A 17,348-nucleotide genomic window follows, 5' to 3' on the forward strand; every position below is an offset into this window, starting at 1 on the left:
GACCAGAACGTGTGTGTAGGATAAATGTAACCTTTCATGGATGTGGCGGTGAGGCGGCGGGGTTGTGGCTTTACAATGTTGACTTGGCACGCTGCACGTTCTTACCCGGCGTTGACCCCCCTGCGCCACCAACGATCGCCAAGCACACACGGCGACCCATGTCACTTCATCCTCAATGTACAAACAACAACAATCATGACACTAGCCCCTGGCTCAGCTCGACGGCGCCGTGTCAACAGACATGCCCGGGGGCGGTGAGTTGGCCCGGCTATCCATCGTCGCGTCGGCCGGCGGCGGCATCTGGATGAACGTAATGGCCGAAAACATGTCGCACCAGTCGCGCACGAGGTCCGTGTCGGTGCCCGGAGAGCCAGCCTGACCGCACAGCGCGCAGGCAATGTGGAACACCTTGCCGCGGACAGACTCGCCGTTCGACGCCAGGTCCTCGACGGGAATACTCATCAGCATCGAGTGGATCTCGCGCGCGATGGCTTTGCGATCGCGGATCAGGCGCTCGTCGTCGATGTGCAGAGCCGAGCGCAGGTCGTACTGCTGGGTTAGGGAATGCGTGGAATTCAGAAACTCACCAACGCAAACTTGACAATCGCGGCTGTGATGAGAATGTTGGCTCGCTGTGTCGCAAACACTTGCCGGTTCGCCTCGTTCAGCACCGTTGTCGGGTCCTGGATCGCACCGGGAAGCTCGGCCAGCACGACGTGTACTCTCTCCTCTGCGGCCACAGTCCACTCCACTCCGATCGTCTGCAAGTCGGACAGGATGCAGCGATGGTGAAAGAAGCACTCGGAGAGGATGCGGAAGAGCTTGGACACTGACACAAAGCCCTCGAGCAGCGACGTGCGCTGTGGTGGCTGCGGGAACATGCCCTGCGAGGTGATGTACTCGTCGTCGATGGCCTCGGGAAACGAACACACGCCCTGGAAATCGTTGATGAGCATCGGGTTGCCTGGAATCGCTCTCGTCTTGTCGCTCGCGTACAGCTGCCAGAAGACACGCCGCCTGAGCTGCACCTCGATCGAGTCGAGGCCCAGGGCGGCCGTCTTGGCGTCGCTGTGTAACCCGAGGGTGAAGGCCAGCTGTACGGCCTGCCCTAGTCGTGCCGCTGCTGTGTGCGCGAGTCCGATAGACAGCAGGTAGAAGTTGTCGCTTGTATGTAAGCGTCGCACAACGCGGTCCACTCACAAAATAATTATACAAATCTGTGTCAGCGACACGCTCCCATGGTATGTCCGCTGAAGGGCCTGGCTCGTCCTGTGGCATCGTCGTTGCAGCCGCTTCAGGCCCTCGACGTCAAACTGGTCGGTCACGAGCCTCGACGTCGGCAGCTGCGAGATGCTAAAGGCCACCAAACTCAGGAGTAGGGCGCGGAAGTCGGTGTCCCGTAGGTCCTGCCTCGTCGCCAGCCCCTCGGCAAACGTTTGCCGGTGGACCAGTGGCAGAAGCGGCCAGAGGTACTGTAAATACAGCGAGATGTAGTGCGAGATGTTGGCCCATGACGTGACGTCCTCGAGCTGCGGCTCGCGCGACGAGCCGTGATTGTTTGACGCCGATGCCGCCGGGTTGGAGAGCATGTTCTCCGGTGATTCGAGCGATAGCAGCTGGGCCTGCTCTGACGGGAACTGGTTGATCCCGTCGATGAGATTGAAGCCAAAGTCGAGGCCGTTACCAAAGTTGTCGAGCGTGATCGAGTCGAGCCAGCTCAAGCCTCCGTTCTCGGGGTGCGCGCGCAGGGGTGGGCCGCCGTTCAGGACGCTGCCGCCGCCGAACGCGCTGAACGGGCTGCGCGGCGTCGTGCCCTGGTTCTGCGACGAGGCTGACGGCGTCCGGTGGGAGTCGTATGCGTCGGCCGCGTCCAGCAGCCCCTGCAGCCCCGAGGGCGTTGTGCCCAGCCCGTTGGCTGAGAATGAACGCGCGGTCGATTGTCGGTGCTGGTCGGGGTACGGGGCATGCAGCTGCCGCTGGCTTGACAGCAGCGAGCTGCGGACCGGCCCTACGCTGTCACGACTGCCGTTGTGGCTATCACGTTCCTGCGCCTGCTGCGCTTTCACGGCCAAGGCAAAGCTGTTGTCAGTAGCGGCACCGCCGACCCCACACCCACGAGTTTTTTCTCCCAGGCTTCTTCTTGACATAGTCGTACGTGCAGTCGATCTGCAGGTTTCTGCAGCCGACGCACGGCAGGGTGGCGTCGCGGTCGTCGTCGACGCACTTTATCTGTAGCGGGTGAGTGTCAGCCGACGAGCAAGCTCGAGCGCCGAGACCTCGGACCGAACCCACCTTGCGCTTGCGGCAGTTGTCGCAAGTCTTGCTGGCCTTCGGGGGCGCCGTGGCTTTGGACGGCGAGGGGGCCGAAGCGGAGCCGGCGCGAGACGGCCCAGCTGGCGGGGCGGGGGCGGGGGCGCTGTCGGCGCCAGTGGCCCCGGGCATGCCGGTTGCCGCTGGTGGTGACAAGACTGGGCTGGTAATGGCTGTATGTAGAGTGTGTGGCGAGGTCGACTACTCGAGCTGCAAGCTCTGCGGTGGATTGTACGAGGCTGCGGTGGATTCACGGGGCAATCCGAGTTGGGGGACGGGGGGGAGTGGAGTTGAAATGGCCCGAGTCAGCCGGGTTCGGATCGACAACGGACCGGCGCGGGAGTAGACGGCGGCAAACCATAAGCCGGCCTTTTGGCGCCGCCAAAAACAAAACAAATCATACGCCAAGGGGGAATCGAACCCCCGTCCTAAGTAATCATTGCGGTTCAATGCCACAGAAGTGGGAAACTCAGAGGATAGCCACTACCACATTGGCGTGATTGTGTGCGGGGGCCCTGCGCCCTCGGCGTCCTTAAAAGCGCCGGGTCCACAGCTGGGCGTACACTTCAATATACAACGCACTGCTCTTCCCCATCAGCGTCCATTGCATACGCGACGTTTGATACAAGCTGTGTGACGCCCTGCTTGCGTGTGTCACCCGCCGGTGGGCGGATTAGGCGCGGTCGGCGGCTTGGGCTGGGCGAGAAGGGCATGGTTTCGGGCGCCAGCATCCCCAAAGTCGACGGGGCGGGGCGTTCTGGTGCGGGTTGAGCGGGGCGCGGAACCCGGATAGTAGGATATGGAGGTGTTGAGTGGGGTGGTGGGAGAGGAGAGGATGTTGATTGCGGTGGGGAAGAAGGAGGTGGTGATGGGGTATGTAGTCAGGATCCTTGTTGGGGCATCTTGGGGGTGGACGCGGCCTCGACGTCGAGTTCTGCCCGCCAACGGACGCCTCGTGTTCGCCCCTTCCAGGGGGCAGGCCGTACGCTGAGGATGTGTATGTGTGTGTGTGTGTGTGTGTGTGTGTGTGTGTGTGTGTGTGTGTGTGTGTGTGTGTGTGTGTGTGTGTGTGTGTGTGATCTGCCTGCGGCGCAGCGAAGGGGGCCGGGTGGCCGTGTGGCGGACGTGCCAAGCTCGCAGCTTCCATCTCACACTTGTTTCACATCACTTGGAATACTACAATGGTACACGGCACTCAGGCAGACGGGGCCACCCTTCGCAACTCATCCGCCTCGACGTCTCGCCACGTACGGTCCGCGATAGCCTTGTCCTCGCTGGAAGTCTTGGCCCCAAACACCGCGTCCATCTCCTCGAGTGTCTTGAGGCGTGTCTCAGGGAGGAAGAAGTAGGTCGTGATGAACCCTAGTGCAGCAAACGCTGCAAAGAAGAAGTAGGTTCCCCCGTGGGCGATGTTCTCGAGCATGAGGGGGGAGACAACACCGATGATGAAGTTGGCCATCCAGGTGGTTGAGGTCGTGATCGACACACCAGTGGACCGCGTGGCGAGGTTGAAGATCTCGGACGGGAGGACCCAGCCGATCGGGGCCCACGAGTACGAAAAGTGCACGTCGTAGAAGTAGACAAAGAAGATGGCCGCGTTGCCCGCCGCGCGGTGGTGGGGCCAGTCGTGTCCGAAGGCCGCGATCAGGCTGCCGACCATGATGAGGCTGAGGCCGCACCCGACGGCGCCGCACATGAGCAGGCTACGGCGTCCGACGCGGTCGAGCAGAAACACGGCAGGGAGCGTGAAGAGGGTGTTGGTGATGCCGTAGACGCCGGTCGCGAGGAGCGAGGTGGTGTTGGGGTCGAGACCGAGCTGGGCGAAGATGGTGGGTGCGTACTGGAAATTCAGTGGGTGAACAAGCCCTATCCAACTCTGAGACTCACGTAGATGATGGCGTTGCACCCAATGAACTGCTGGTAGAACATAGTCAGGCATCCTGACCGTCAGCAAGCGGACGACATGCACCACATACCAATAGCGAGGCGGTGGAAGTTGGCCTTGGACGAGAACAGCTCGACGTACGGCTGGGCGAAAGCCGACAGGCCAGTCTTGCCGCTGTTGTGCGCTGCGCGGATCTCGCGCACGGTCAAGACCTCGGCCTTGATCTCGACAAACTCGCGCATGACGGACGGCGCAGTGGGCGGGAGGGAGCGGAGCCACGCGAGCGTGTCGCGAGCCTCGTCGTCGCGGCCGACCTCGACGAGCCAGCGCGGCGAGTAGGGCATGAAGAACATGCCGATGCCGAGCACGACGGCCGGGAGCATCTGGATGCCGACGGGGATGCGCCATGCCATGGCCTTCTGGCCGGTGCAGCCGCCGGGGGGCACATCGCGGTACGCGTCAAACGTCGGCTGCCCGTTGGACAGGGGGCCGGTGTACGGGAGCTCGGAGCAGCGGACGCCGCCGATGTGAGACGTGCCGTAGGCGATCCAGTCTGGGGCGTCAGCGTGTGGCCAAGGCGACGCACCACTCACATGAGAAGAGGATGCCGAGGGTGATGCTCAACTGCTGGAGCGCGACGAGACCGCCGCGGAGGTTGGCCGGGGCCAGCTCAGCGAGGTACATTGGCACGACGTGGGTGAGGGAGCCGCTGGGGGGTGTCAGCTCTCAGGCATCGCTGCCGCAGCCACTTACACAGAGAGGCCGGCGACGAAGCGCCCGCCGAACAGGTACGCCTCGCTTACCGCGCCAGTCTGCAGCGCCGACCCGAGGAGGAACAGCACCGTGTTGTACATGATGAGGCGCTTGCGCCCGAGGCGGTCGCACAGGGGGCCGGAGATGAGGGCGCCGAGCCACGCGCCGAGGAGCAGCGTCGACACAAACCACCCCTTGATGCTCGCGCTCATATACACGCGGGGAAAGTCGGCGCCAAACACCTGCAGGGCGAGCACGTTGCCGACGACGCCCTGGTCGTACCCGAACAGGAAGCCGCCGAGCGTCGCGAGCGCCGTGATGCCGAGGCTGGGGTTAGCGCGGCCTCGAGCTGCACCCACATCTTGGGGTTGCGGAGCAGGCCACCCGTGCCCACCGCATCGGGCGACACGTCGCCGAGGCTCCCGCCGTACTCGAGCTCATGGGTCTCCTTCTTCGTCTCGAGCGAGTGGTTGGACATGGTGTGGGGTCCAAGGTGGTCGTGTCGTGTCGTGTCAAAGCTGTCAGTCCTCGTGTCAACCCCGGCTTGGTGGCGTCGGCGTGGTAATGGGGCACCTCTTGGGACCCCAGACGGTCTTTAAGCAGCTGACCACGTCCCAGAGCGGAGGGGAGGCCCCGGTCCTTGCCAGCGCGACTGGCCACGCTAGAGTGTCAGACACCGGCGAGGGCACGGCGACTTTCTCCAGGTCCCCCCGGTCGGCGACTCCCGGCGGAGGGGGGGTCCGCTCTGCCGGCGCGGGCCAAGGTCCGAGGCCGGCCTGGCGTCTCGGCGGGCTAGTCTGCGGCTGCTCGCAGAGTTGGGACGGACGGAAGGTCGGCGACTAAGCGCGGGGTGGGGACGTGGGGGGCGGACGGCCATGTGGGGTGTGTTTCAGGGCCACTGCCGGCGGCTGTCGGCGGCTGACCGCTGCCCCGCGACGGCCGGCGTCAGTGGCGACGTTGGCGACGCTGCTGCGGCGGCATGCTATTCAAGCGCTGTCCCCTGCCCCTGTGCATGGCCGTGAGAAGGGCGGATAATGGGCTCCGCCTCGCGAGAGGTGGGGGCGGGCGGGCGTGCTCGGCGGGCGGGTGATGCGACTCGAAGCGTGCTCGCGTTCCGCCGACGATACCCCGCCCGGCGATGTCCAGCCTGGGTGAGCAAGTTCGAGCGGAGCGGCGGGCCGGAGCAGCAGGCCCCGTGAACACGATGCACGGAGATAGGAGACGCGAGGTCCGCTCGCTGCCCCAGCGCGACGGACGTGGCGCGGCATGCACCGTGATGTCATGGGCTTGTCTTTGCAGAGACTTCTTCATGTCACGGGTCACTGCATGTTGCCGAGATAGGACGGGGCGGTGCGCCTGGTCCGCCCGCCCGCTGCCTAATCGTCTCGCCTTGCCCCCGTTCGGCACGGCGGGCGTGGCAGGCCGCTCTGCGCGGCGCAGAACAGAGTGGCACCTGCTTGGCGTACGGTAGCTTCGAGCGGCCACAAGTCCCCACCTCTGCGAGAGCGCACGGGGACCCCGCCGAGGCCGTGGGGCATTAGCAACAATGTAGGAGCTCGTGACCTCCCCCAAGTGGCCCCAGGCGGACACTTCCTCTCCGCTCTGCTAATCGCTGATGCCTTCCAGGCGGGGACGAGAGCAGAGGTAGCCGAGCGGCGCTGCATCTCGCGCCGGGCGAGTGAGAGAGTGGAATTGGCCGAGCGCGAGCCGACAACAAGCGCGTGGCGTCGCGGTCAGCTCGTCAGTCGTAAGCTGCGTCTGCGCCGTCAGTCGTAAGCTGCGGCAGCGCCGTTAGCCGCCCGTTCGTCCGCCACCGGTCATTCCAGCAATGATAACATGCAGCACACCCCTACGCCAGCCCGTCCGCCATCTTCTCATACTTTTCCGCGAGCACGGGGTCGCGCGGTGCGCCCTCACCCGTGCGGTACATGACGGACAGCACATGCGCGGCGCGGGCGAGCCCAGCGTCCGCGGCCTTCTTGTACCACTCGAGGCTGAGCGCCTCGTCCTTCGGCACGCCGGCGCCGGTGGCGTACGCGCCGCCGAGGTTGGCCATGGAGCGCGCGTGGCCGCCTTTCGCCGCCGCCACGAGGTGGCGGTGGCTCTCAGCCGCGTCGGCGGGCCCGCCGATGCCCTGCGCCCAGTAGATGTACAGCTCGAACTCTGCGTCGACGCTGCCGGCGTCGGCGGCGAGCTGCGCCCACTGCCGCGCGGCTGCCTCGTCCCGCAGGTACCCGTTGCCATTTTGCAGCATGTACGCCTTGAGCAGGGGCAGCTGGGGGTCCTTGTCGCCCGAGGCCAGGAGCCCGTCGAGCACCTTGGCCGCCTGGGCCTTTGTCATGACCTCGTCGTAGGGCTCGAGCAGGCCCGGCTGGAGGTACTGGGCGTCCTGGATAAACTTGACGGCGCAGGCCCTGTCGCCGGCCGAGACGCCTGCCTCGAGCGCGCGGAAGCCAAAGCTCACGTCGTCGGGGTGCAGGGTGCCAAAGTAGTTTCCGCTGTTGTTTACGCGCGCGATGAGGACGTTGGCCTCGTGCTGGCCGGCGAGCGAGGCGCGCAGCGCCAGCTTCTCGGCGAGGAGCGGCCCGCCGTTGCCCGGCGTGATCCCAATCTCGATGTCGCCGCGCGCGAACCCGTCGACGAGCTCCTTGGCCGCGAGGTAGTTGAGCTCGGGGGACGCGTTGGGGTCGGCCTCGACCGCGAGCCCGTTGAGCCACGGGCTCGGGTGCTGCTCGTTTGCGAGCGCGCGCCGGCCGTCCTCGAGCGTGTGCGGCTGCAGGGTGGGCTTGGGCTGGGCCGTCTCGCCGGTGGCAGAGGCAAAGGACGCGCCGAGGATGGCGGCCATCTTGGCGCTCGCGTCGTCGCCCGTCTTCTCGTTGTCGTCGAGCATCGCTGCGTTCTTGGAGGAGCAGCAACCCATTGTGGCGTGGGCGGGCGGAAGTGGCGGTCCTGCGCCACCTTTTATGCATGGTGAGCGCGAGCGCGAGCCCTCGCCCTCGCCGACGCGTCGAGCAGCGCGAAACGGGCACTCTGCGACGCGGGCTGCCAGCCCGCACTTGTGAAACAAGTGTGGCGCGGGCTGGTCAAGCCGTGCCCTATCTGCCACCCCAGATAGCATAGAACACACGGACATTCGGGCCCTGACAAATTACGTTCTGCTGCGCAGGCGCGAGGCGGAGACGCGGGGTCACGCGGAAACTCGGGTCGCGTCTCCCTTCGAAGCAGGACAGTAGCACCAGGCATCTCCCCCAACGGCCACGGCTACACGGCGAGCCCAGAACGGCCAAGCAGGGGACGGGGAGTCACCTCGACCTGCTTCTTCCTTCGGCCGGGCTAGGGGCTAGGCATTACGTAGCGTAATAAAGCAGAGAAGGGCCGGCGCGAGAGTGGCGATAAGTCAGACGCTGGCCGTGGCGAGGTAGAAGCGTCCGTGGCGCGTCGAGTTCACGCCGCGCCTCGACGTCCTAGTATCCACCCCCCGTCGTTCTATGCACCACTGGCAACTCTTCGTCTGTGGCGACTCGTAGCCTCCCCCCCGAGGCCAGATACACCAGCCACTCGGGGGCACGGGCCACCCGCTTCCCCGCTTCCCCGCGCGCCTCGCACCACCCCGCACCCTCGCCCTTCCCCCCTCGCACCGCGCTGCAAACATCGAATTCTTGTTCGTATAACGGTCAGTATGCTCGCTTGTCACGCGGGAGATCGGGGTTCGATTCCCCGACAGGAAGCTTGAGGCGTTGTCTCCTCTTTTGTTGGGGCCGGAAGGCGAGGAGGACAGGTATCGAGACGCTGGGGCGGGTCAAGGCGTGTGGTGCGAGCTTTTGTCGGGCGTCGCTGGTGGTAGAAATGATAAATGATAAATGATCGGCGGTTGCTCTCGCTATCAGTGCCTCCCTTGCACTTGGTCCGCTTGGGTGCGGGGCGAGGGACACTGACGAGCATCGGACAGCGGCCAAGTTTTGCAACCGGAGGACGAGGAGCGGGGATGGTCTTGCGCATTCCACCGAGAGCTCGTGTTGGCCCTCACGTCGCCCTCACGGCAGCGGCTACGTACAGAGGCGGCACGACCGAGGTGCGGCCCAATCGGACGCCCCACGCCCATTCATGATACCATTTACAGCCCCCACAGCCGCCCCCACCCGGCGCCGGTTCTCGCGACGCACGGCGATGTACACGGTCGTGCATGGGTTGGTGCAATCTTGTATTCCATGCCCTCGGCTAGGAAGGGGCGCTTTGTCGAGCGAGCATTTCGCGAGGGAGCACTACGCTGACCGCAGTGAGCGGCCACGCTCGCCATCTACGGCGCTGCGGCCCACCACAACCGCGTGCGCGTGTGCCGTTTCTCGCCGACACACAAAGCCCTGCGCCTTGCACGATTCAACTGGCTCCAGCGTCTCCAGGCCCATGCCCTTCTTACAGAGCTGGCGCGTCCACTGCCCCTGCGCCGCGCTCCCGGCGCGGCAGAGGTCACCTGACATGACAACGCGTGCCACTGCACCCCATGTCCAAGGCCGACCGACGTTGCTCACCTTGCATACCCTTCCCCACGGCGGGCAATGTTAACTCCTCCCAAGCACTACCGCCTGTGCTGAAGGAAAGAAAACACCACCCATACCAGCGATTCACGAACGATGTCGGGATAGCTGTTGCCCCACCTCCACGCCGCAGCACCCCTTAACCCCGCCCCCCCACCCCCCCCTTTCGCCCCGCCCAGAGTCTAAGTTGTTCATCCTACAATTCAGTGCTCGTTCTACAAGCTGCCCGCCCCGAGCGCGGCGGGCACTTGGCCACAAGGGCAACCACTAACGCGCTAAGCCTCGACCTTGGTGAGGTTCTGGTGGAGCTTGGGCTCGACGAGGAGGACGCGCTCGACAATCTTCTTGATGGCCGCGTCGGCGTTCTTCTCAATCTGCGTGTCGACGGTCGAGAGCTGCTCCTTGGTCGTCGAGTCGATCGACGACTGCGAGTTGGAGGTCTGCGAAGTGTGCTGGGCGTTAGCGGTGCCCAGCGGGGCGGCTTCCTTACGTCGGCCTCAAACTTCTTGAACTCGGCCTCCTTCTGGGCCTTGTACGATTCAATCTCCTTGGCCGCCTCTGTGCGGGCGTCCTTGAGCTTCTGGACGCGGTCTGCGGGTGTGAGCGGTTGCGTGGGGGGAAACATCGGGGCGAGGGCGGCGTTCTTCGTGCTGCTTGACGTCGCTGCCGCCGATGCCAGCGGCGCGGTCCCCCTGCCACGCAGGCAATCCAACTGAATGGCAGCCAACGCACGCAAGCTTCGTATCGCGAAGCGAGGCCAGCATGGTCGGTCGACTGATGCGATACGCGGGCGCTGTAACACAGCGTATAGGGCCAGGCGCTCGACAACCTCACGCAGCAGCCAGCACCGACAGCTGCCGCGGCGCACAGCACCTCGCTCCCTCACCGTTATCTCACTCACACTGGCGGGCCTTTGCGACGACCTTGGACGCCTCCTTCTCGGCCTCGAGGAGGGTCTGGATGCCTTGTGAGTTGGCCGCCTTTGAATAGCCTGTCAGTTGCGGAGTCTGGTTTGGACTGGATCTTGCTGCACTTGAACGCACCATGTTGCCGATGTATCAATGTCAGAAGCGGTCGAAGCGCGGGTTGAGGGTGGAGAGTGGGGGGTGGACGAGGACGATGAGTACGAGGAGGACTGTGCACCGGTGACAACAGGCGGGCGGCAACACGCCCAACAGCGTAGTCGTCGTGATGCGATGCGACCAGGCAAGCGGCAGGCCATGATGATGCACGTTTTGATAAGCCACTTGAAACAATGACGTGTAAACACCTTCCTCCACCCAGCACAACCCCCTCAGACGCCACCAGAGCCATTCACTTTGGCACTCCAGAGTCTACATACAAGACACAACGGGCCAGAAAGCACAACCAACTCGACACCTCGTCGAGACAACAACAACCACCCCGGCACAATGTCCCTCTACGCCGACGAGGACATTGACCTCTACGCCGCCTCGGGCGCGCCGCCCTCGGCCCCGGCCGACCCGCTCCAGGCGCTCGCGCAGGCCCTGTCATCAGAGGCAGAGTCGCGCGCTCAGGCCGACGCTCTCGTCGCCGCTGGCAGCCGCTTCGAGGAGCACCCAGACAAGCTCCCCGACCTGTGCACCAAGATTTTGCCCATGGTTGTCGACGGCAACGACACGCTCCTCCGCGCATGGACGCTCGAGATGCTCGCGTTGACCGTGGGCCGCGCTTCACTCCGCGGAGAAGTCAAGCTCGACGGTGGGTAAACGATACCGAGCATCTTACTGACTTGCCAGTTGCTCAATCATCATTGAGGTCGCTTAACCATCTGCTGCATGGCGGCTCGGTCGCAACGATCCGCGCGGTCATCCCGATTATCAGCACCGTCTACCCCATGCTCTTCCGCTACCTGTGAGGACAGACTGAACAATAGAAGGCTGACGATGCAGCGCGACTGCCAACATGTCGGCTTCTCAGCTGAACGACGAGTTTCAGAGTGCCAAGAGCAGGATCCTCTCCTTTGTTCTCGACCCCCACGCATTGCCGCAGAGTGTCGGAATCAAGGCCGCTGCCTGGAAGTTTGTCCAGAAAGTATTGATGGTCGGAGTCCGAGCCTCGGTCGACCCCAGGGTGGGTGGTGACCTGTGACGCTCTGCTAATAGTCAAGCTGGCGGCTCGCTCAACAGATGTCAGCGTTGCCCTCATCCAGCCGGGCTCGCCTTTGAACGCGGCCAAGGTCGAGGAGGAGGCCACACAACTCCGAAACGAGCTCGTGACGCAGCTCTACACCCAGAGCGACCCGGCAGTCCTGCATCCCATCATGAACACCTTCCCGCAACTTGTCAAGACTCGCCCCGCACTCGCCCCCCTCATTGTCTCATCAGTGGCATCTTGGACTCCGGCGGCCATGGAGGAGGCCCGGCGACCACCAATGCAGGTTCACGCCGTGGAGAAGACGCTTCGCTCGGTCATGGGCCACATTGCAAAGTACCAGCCGCTGGTTGGTTTCTCGGCTCAGCTGCACGAGGCACTCAGCAAGCAGAAGCACCGCATGGAACTGGCATGGCAGTCGGATGCCGAGGCTCGTCGTGCCCGTCGAGCAAGGATCGCTTCAGGCGCGGCCAAGCACCCTCTCGAGCCCGAGGCGGGGTCGAGTGCGGGGCCATCAAAACGTGCCCGCATCGAGGTCATGCCTGGGACAGGCGATGGTCGCGGTGCCATTCTCGTGGATGTTTCAAAGTTGCCGCTGGCGCCGGTCGTCGACGCCGTCATGGCAGGTCTTGCTGCGGTTACAGACGAGTTCCTCAACCGGGCATTCGAAAATGCCAGGCAGGCTATCATCAACGAGGACCCGGAGGCTATCACTGTTCTGTCGTCATCCTTGTTCAAGGAGGGAGAATTGAAGGCGGAAGAAGACGAGGTCATCAACCCGCTCGACGTGGACTTGGAAGATGACGACGACTTTGTGGTACGTGTTGTGACTGCGACGCAGCTGACCATGACAGCCTGATCTGGAACCCGAGGCGGAAGAGAATGTCACCATCGCCGACTTCCGCTTGCCTGCACCGGAGCCACTGCCAGAGGACGAGAAGAATGGCATTGTCGATATTGCCGTGAGGAGGATATGGGACAGTGGATCAGAACTCTCCCACTTGGCCGACCTTAAGGTGTCGGATGGTCCGCGCTCAGCAGTGCAGCCCAAGGAGATGTGGATGCTCCTGTTGGCACGATTGTCATCTCGCGGCCGTGAGGACAAGCGACAGCTCATCGGCGAGTTTGTCGCCAAGGATTTTGGCATCCGTTCAAAGTTTGCGACTGTTTGGCTCAACGAGGAGTGGCTTGCCAAGCGACGAGGAGACGAGAACCAGTACGAGGCTGGCCTCATGGCCATTCTCTCGGCCTACATCCCGACATTGGAAGCCAAGGACCTGTCGCTCACGCAGTTCCTCCTCGGCCTGCCTGAGCTGCCCCCAGCAGCCATCGACGCTCTCGAGCCTCTTTGCGAGGACCATGATCGCATGATTGTCGGATACCGTTCGCTCCGTGAGCTGGCTGAGGCTCGACCTCCTCTCCGCGACCGCACGTCGGCGACACTCCTGCAACTCTGCACCCACACCGACCCCAAGATCCGTATCACTGCGATCACAACGGTGCGACGATGGGTCCCGAACTCTGCCATGTCCGAGCGGGTTGTAGCCTATGCTCTGGGAGTACTTCGTCGCTTAACAGAGTACAAGGAGGTGAAGGAAGAGGTGAAGGAGGAGGGGGAAGGCGAGGCGAAGGAGGGCGGCGAGGCAAAGGAGGATGGCGAGGCTCCCGCAATGGAGCCAGAGACGGGCGACGTCAAGATGGAGGAGGCTGCGGCAGTTGTCCCCACCGAGGAGACCGACCAGCCAGTCGTCGAGTCCAAGTTCCTCACGACGGTCACAACGGAGAACATTTCGCAGTACGTCGAGCTGGCCTTTGCTCTCGCACGCAGAGAGCAGGGCATCCTCGACGACATCTTCCAGCTGTATCCCAAGCTGCCGTCGACTATCCAGGACATTGTCGAGGAGAAGCTCACGCCACTTATCCGTTCGCTGGGCCCGACGCCAAAGCTGCTCGACATCCTGCGCAACTTTCCCGAGGGCGCCGACAAGCTTGCCCTTCGCGTGGTCACGACGCTGTCGGCGGAGGGATCCGGCCCGCTGCTGGTGCACGTCATCCGTACCCTCATGTCGGAGCGTGAGCTGGACGCGAGGTTTATCATCCCGGTCATTGGCGAGCTGGACAAGGGCGAGATCGAGAGCCAGATCCCGCGCATCGTGTCGCTGTTAGAGCAGCCTGACACGCGCGACGTTGTGCGCACTGCGTTTGCTTCGGCGCTGCAAAAGATGACGCCGGCGGACCTGCTGGTGTGTCTGCACCAGGAGGAGGCTGCGTTGAAGCCAACCATGGATGGTGAGTCCACGCTGCGAGCAGTAACTGACCCCCCAACAGCCATCGGCTTCTGCTTCTCGATGACGACCGTCTTCCGCTCGGACGTGCTTGCCAATGCGATGCAGCGTATTGTCGACCAGCCGACGCCGATTCCTGTCATCTTTGTGCGCACCATTATCCAGGCGGTGACGACGTACAAGTCGCTCATTCCATTCGTGGCCAACAATGTGGTGCCCAAGCTCGTGGCCAAGCGCGTGTGGGAGCAGCCCAAGCTTTGGGATGGCTTTGTGCGGCTGCTGCGGCCGCTGGGCCAGGCGACGTTCAACGCGTTGCTGCAGATGCCCGTGGAGCGGATCCACGAGGTTGTGGAGAAGCAGCCTACGCTGCGTGCGCCGCTCAAGACGTTCCTGTCCAACAAGCCGGCGGCTCGGGCGCAGCTTGCCCAGATCTTTGGGGAGGCGTAGGGGGGGGGGGGGGGAGTAGGGTCACAGGGTCATAGGGATTGAGTACATGGCATGAATGTTGACATAGTAGTGGGCTGGGCGGGGCTGGGCGGGGCTTGAGCGGGGCGGGGCGTGAGCGGGTCGTGAGCGGAGTTGGAGGCCGCAGTGTCGGCGCCACGACTATGTTTGGACCTCGCTACGGTCTCGCGTGTCGCGGTCTCGCGGTCTCGCGGTGTCGCTACGGCGTCGCTACGGTGCCGCGGGGGTGCCGCCACGGTGTCGCTACGGTGTCGCTACGGCGTCGCTACTGGGACGGGAGGGACCGCCACGGACGCCACGCCCCGCGTCCCTCACCTCGCTACGGCACGGCCGCCAAAGGTCGCTACGGGGCCGCTCCGTCGCTACTGACAATCCAGCAATTTTCGATTGCTCGTGCCCGGCTGCAAAACGGCCCAACGGCGGCGCGGCGTCATGCACCGCAGGCGCAGTCGAGTCGGCCGTTCCGAGGTTCTCGCGGCGGCACGGTGTGGGCCGAGCGAATGTTGAGGGCACCCACGCTGCCGGCGGAGCGCAGGCGCCCTATCGGGCGAGACGGCAGCGAGCGCGCCGCCATGCTAGCCGCCCGGCCGTTCGGACCGGAGCGTCGGGCAGGGCGTCGGGCAGGCCGGCGACGATCGCTGGCGGGGCTTGCGCGGGCCAGTGGGGCTGACGCTGCGTCGGTGGAGCGGGCCTGCGTGAGGGGGGGGGGGGGAAGCGAGCAGACGAGGTGTTCCGGCGCGCCCGCCTGCCTGCCTGCGGCCGGGCGGACGGCGGACAATACAGCGAGCTCAGCGCGTATGCACGACCCGCGACCGCCTCCTGCCGCTCGCCTGCCGCCTCCGCCCGCCTGCTGGATCTGTTGGAGCTGTGCTCGCACACACGAATTGCACACCGGGCCACACCCGCCCGCCCGCCTGCCGCCAGGTGCCGCCGGCATCTGAATGTCCCCGCCGGCACTGGGCCAGGGGGCCAGGGACGCGGGTCGCCTGACCTGGTGTCGCTTACGAGGCTGGCTGGGGTGGGGTGCGGCGGCGGGTGCGGCGCGCGGGGGCACGTGCAGGTTGTGGAGCGGGCGACGAGCGACGCTGGTGCTGCTGCATGCTGCTGCGTGCTGCGCTGTACGCGCTGTACGCGCTGTGGGCCGACGACAGTGACGCTGGTGCTGCGTGCCGCTGCGTGCCGCACTTTGCTGAGGAAGCGCCGACCCGCCCTGACTCGCCCCGACACTACCGCCGGCCGCCTGGCGCGCCACGCAGGGCCACCGAACGCAGGACAGCAGGCGCACCCTGCGTCGCCGTGGGGCCTCGTCGCCTCGTCGGCGGTTCGGCCGCACCGGCGTCGGAACGGCGCGCATCGTTGGTACCCGGTGCGTGCAGCGGCCACGGGCGCCGAGTGGCAGCTCTGCCCAGCCACTAGCTGACACGGTGTTACATGACGCCGGGCATGGGGAGGGTGTGGGTGGGCCGTGGTGGCGCGCGGGCACATGCATCTAGCGCGGTGCGATCGTGCTCATGCTCGCTCACGCCGGCGCGATGGAATGCGGCAGTGTAACCCGGCGTTTTGGTCGTGCGTGTGCCGCGCCGTGCCGTGCCAGCCAGCGTCCCAGCGTGCCCGTGCCAGACGTGCCGCCGGCGTCCCTCAGTCGCAATAGGCAAACTGAATCTCGAATGCGGCGGCGAGTTGAGCGCCACGATGCGACGTGGGTATGGTGCACGCCTGCGACGTGGGCATGGTGCATGCCTGCTGCCCATGGCCGACCGAGTGTGCTGGTGCCAGCTGGTGCTTGCCGCGGCCGGCGCCAATGCCGCAGAGCCTGTGCCGCCGCCTGCCGCGCCTGCCCCACACCCCCCGGTGCCCAAGGAACCGTGTCGGCAGTTGCCAGCGGCATGTCGCCAGCGGGGAGATTAAGGGGGCCATGGGAGGGTGGGAGGGAAAGAGGCGGGTGGGCACCGTCGTGCTGCCTGCCGCTGCCTGCCGCCGCAGCACGCATTCAGGGCTGCCTTGGCCCTTTGTCGCTGCCCACGCCTCGTCCAAAAAAAAAAGGAGTGGTTGGTCACTCGGCCAGCAGCCAGCCAGCCAACGATCCAGCCAATGCAAAACCCCGCAACGAGAAATGTGGTTGGCCCTGTCGCCTGCCCGGCCGGGTTTTGGCGGCTTTGGCGTCTGCGGGGGCCGAGTATGTACAAGAGGCTTGCTGGCTGCAGCTAGGCTGCATGCGGAGGGTGTGGATGCAGGCAGGGAGGAGAGGGAGGCGGCTGCATGCCTGCATTACTCGTCGGCAGGCCCCGACAGGGAACAGCGACCTGGGAGAACTGGCAAAGCTGTTGCCGCTGCCCTCGTCAGTCGCTCCCTCTCCCGCCCGCCCAGCCCAGTCGAGTCGTAGCCGCAGAGCCGCCGGCATTAGATGAACCGCGGCGGGGATCCGGCCGCTTAGCGTGGGGGCAGAGGGAAGGAAGGGGGGAGGGAAGGCAAGGAGCCAGCAACGGCGCACGACTCTTGCCGGGGGGACACCACCACCTGCATGCATGCACCACTTCCCCCCTCGCCTCCCCCCCCCTCGTGAGCGCTCTAGCCGCAACGAATCTGCACCACTACCGCAAACCCCCAACTCGCCCTTTCCCTTCTTCCAACGAGCATCTCGTCGTTTTCTCTTCTCTTGCAACCACTTGGGCTTTCTTATCGACAGACGACTTTGCTCTCTCCCCCGGCGCCTTTTCCACTCGACGAGGTCATTGCGCGCACGAGCCACCAACGCCGACAAAGTCGCCTTCGCCTCCCCCTCCCCCCCCCTCACCTTCCCTCACCCGGCCACCACACACCCACCCCGGCCCATCTCGCGCAGAGCTCGTCTCGCTCGTCGTTTCCCCGGCTCGCACCGACGACACTCCCCTCCCTCCTCCCCCCGCTCGCCAGTCGCAGCCTGTAGCCAGCCCGCCCGCCCGCCAGCCCACTCACCGCCGCCGCCGGCTATTGTCCCAACTGTCCGTGCCGCCAAGCCAT

General features: G+C 64.8%; 5 protein-coding genes and 2 non-coding genes across 7 annotated transcripts; 2 read left to right on the forward strand and 5 right to left on the reverse strand.

Annotated features, from left to right (window-relative positions):
- Positions 1-213: 213 nt before the first annotated feature.
- On the reverse strand, positions 214-2,442 carry Q8F55_008762 (uncharacterized protein; the record flags this gene model as incomplete). Its single annotated transcript, XM_069357146.1, has 5 exons — positions 214-549; positions 588-1,164; positions 1,201-2,079; positions 2,117-2,229; positions 2,293-2,442. 5 exons carry the CDS (start codon positions 2,440-2,442, stop codon positions 214-216), a joined length of 2,055 nt encoding a protein of 684 aa, XP_069205083.1.
- A 268-nt stretch (positions 2,443-2,710) lies between these two features.
- On the reverse strand, positions 2,711-2,808 carry Q8F55_008763. The gene has a single exon. It is a non-coding gene; the product is annotated as a tRNA-Gly (tRNA).
- A 697-nt stretch (positions 2,809-3,505) lies between these two features.
- Positions 3,506-5,426, reverse strand: Q8F55_008764 (uncharacterized protein; the record flags this gene model as incomplete). The annotated part of the gene is made up of 6 exons (XM_069357147.1): positions 3,506-4,150; positions 4,198-4,250; positions 4,287-4,748; positions 4,789-4,904; positions 4,949-5,275; positions 5,308-5,426. 6 exons carry the CDS (start codon positions 5,424-5,426, stop codon positions 3,506-3,508), a joined length of 1,722 nt encoding a protein of 573 aa, XP_069205084.1.
- Positions 5,427-6,797: 1,371 nt separating this feature from the next.
- Positions 6,798-7,868, reverse strand: Q8F55_008765 (uncharacterized protein; the record flags this gene model as incomplete). The annotated part of the gene is made up of 1 exon (XM_069357148.1): positions 6,798-7,868. The coding sequence occupies one exon, from the start codon at positions 7,866-7,868 to the stop codon at positions 6,798-6,800; it is 1,071 nt and encodes a 356-aa protein (XP_069205085.1).
- Positions 7,869-8,604: 736 nt separating this feature from the next.
- Q8F55_008766 lies at positions 8,605-8,676 on the forward strand. Its single transcript has one exon. It is a non-coding gene; the product is annotated as a tRNA-Asp (tRNA).
- Positions 8,677-9,758: 1,082 nt separating this feature from the next.
- Positions 9,759-10,529, reverse strand: Q8F55_008767 (uncharacterized protein; the record flags this gene model as incomplete). Its single annotated transcript, XM_069357149.1, has 4 exons — positions 9,759-9,935; positions 9,974-10,074; positions 10,385-10,463; positions 10,527-10,529. 4 exons carry the CDS (start codon positions 10,527-10,529, stop codon positions 9,759-9,761), a joined length of 360 nt encoding a protein of 119 aa, XP_069205086.1.
- A 366-nt stretch (positions 10,530-10,895) lies between these two features.
- Q8F55_008768 (uncharacterized protein) lies at positions 10,896-14,330 on the forward strand (the record flags this gene model as incomplete). The annotated part of the gene is made up of 6 exons (XM_069357150.1): positions 10,896-11,205; positions 11,244-11,358; positions 11,397-11,577; positions 11,615-12,415; positions 12,453-13,887; positions 13,927-14,330. 6 exons carry the CDS (start codon positions 10,896-10,898, stop codon positions 14,328-14,330), a joined length of 3,246 nt encoding a protein of 1,081 aa, XP_069205087.1.
- Positions 14,331-17,348: the final 3,018 nt, after the last annotated feature.

This window comes from Vanrija albida, assembly GCF_041260175.1.
Source record: "Vanrija albida strain AlHP1 chromosome Unknown contig_7, whole genome shotgun sequence".
Lineage (NCBI taxonomy): Eukaryota > Fungi > Basidiomycota > Tremellomycetes > Trichosporonales > Trichosporonaceae > Vanrija > Vanrija albida.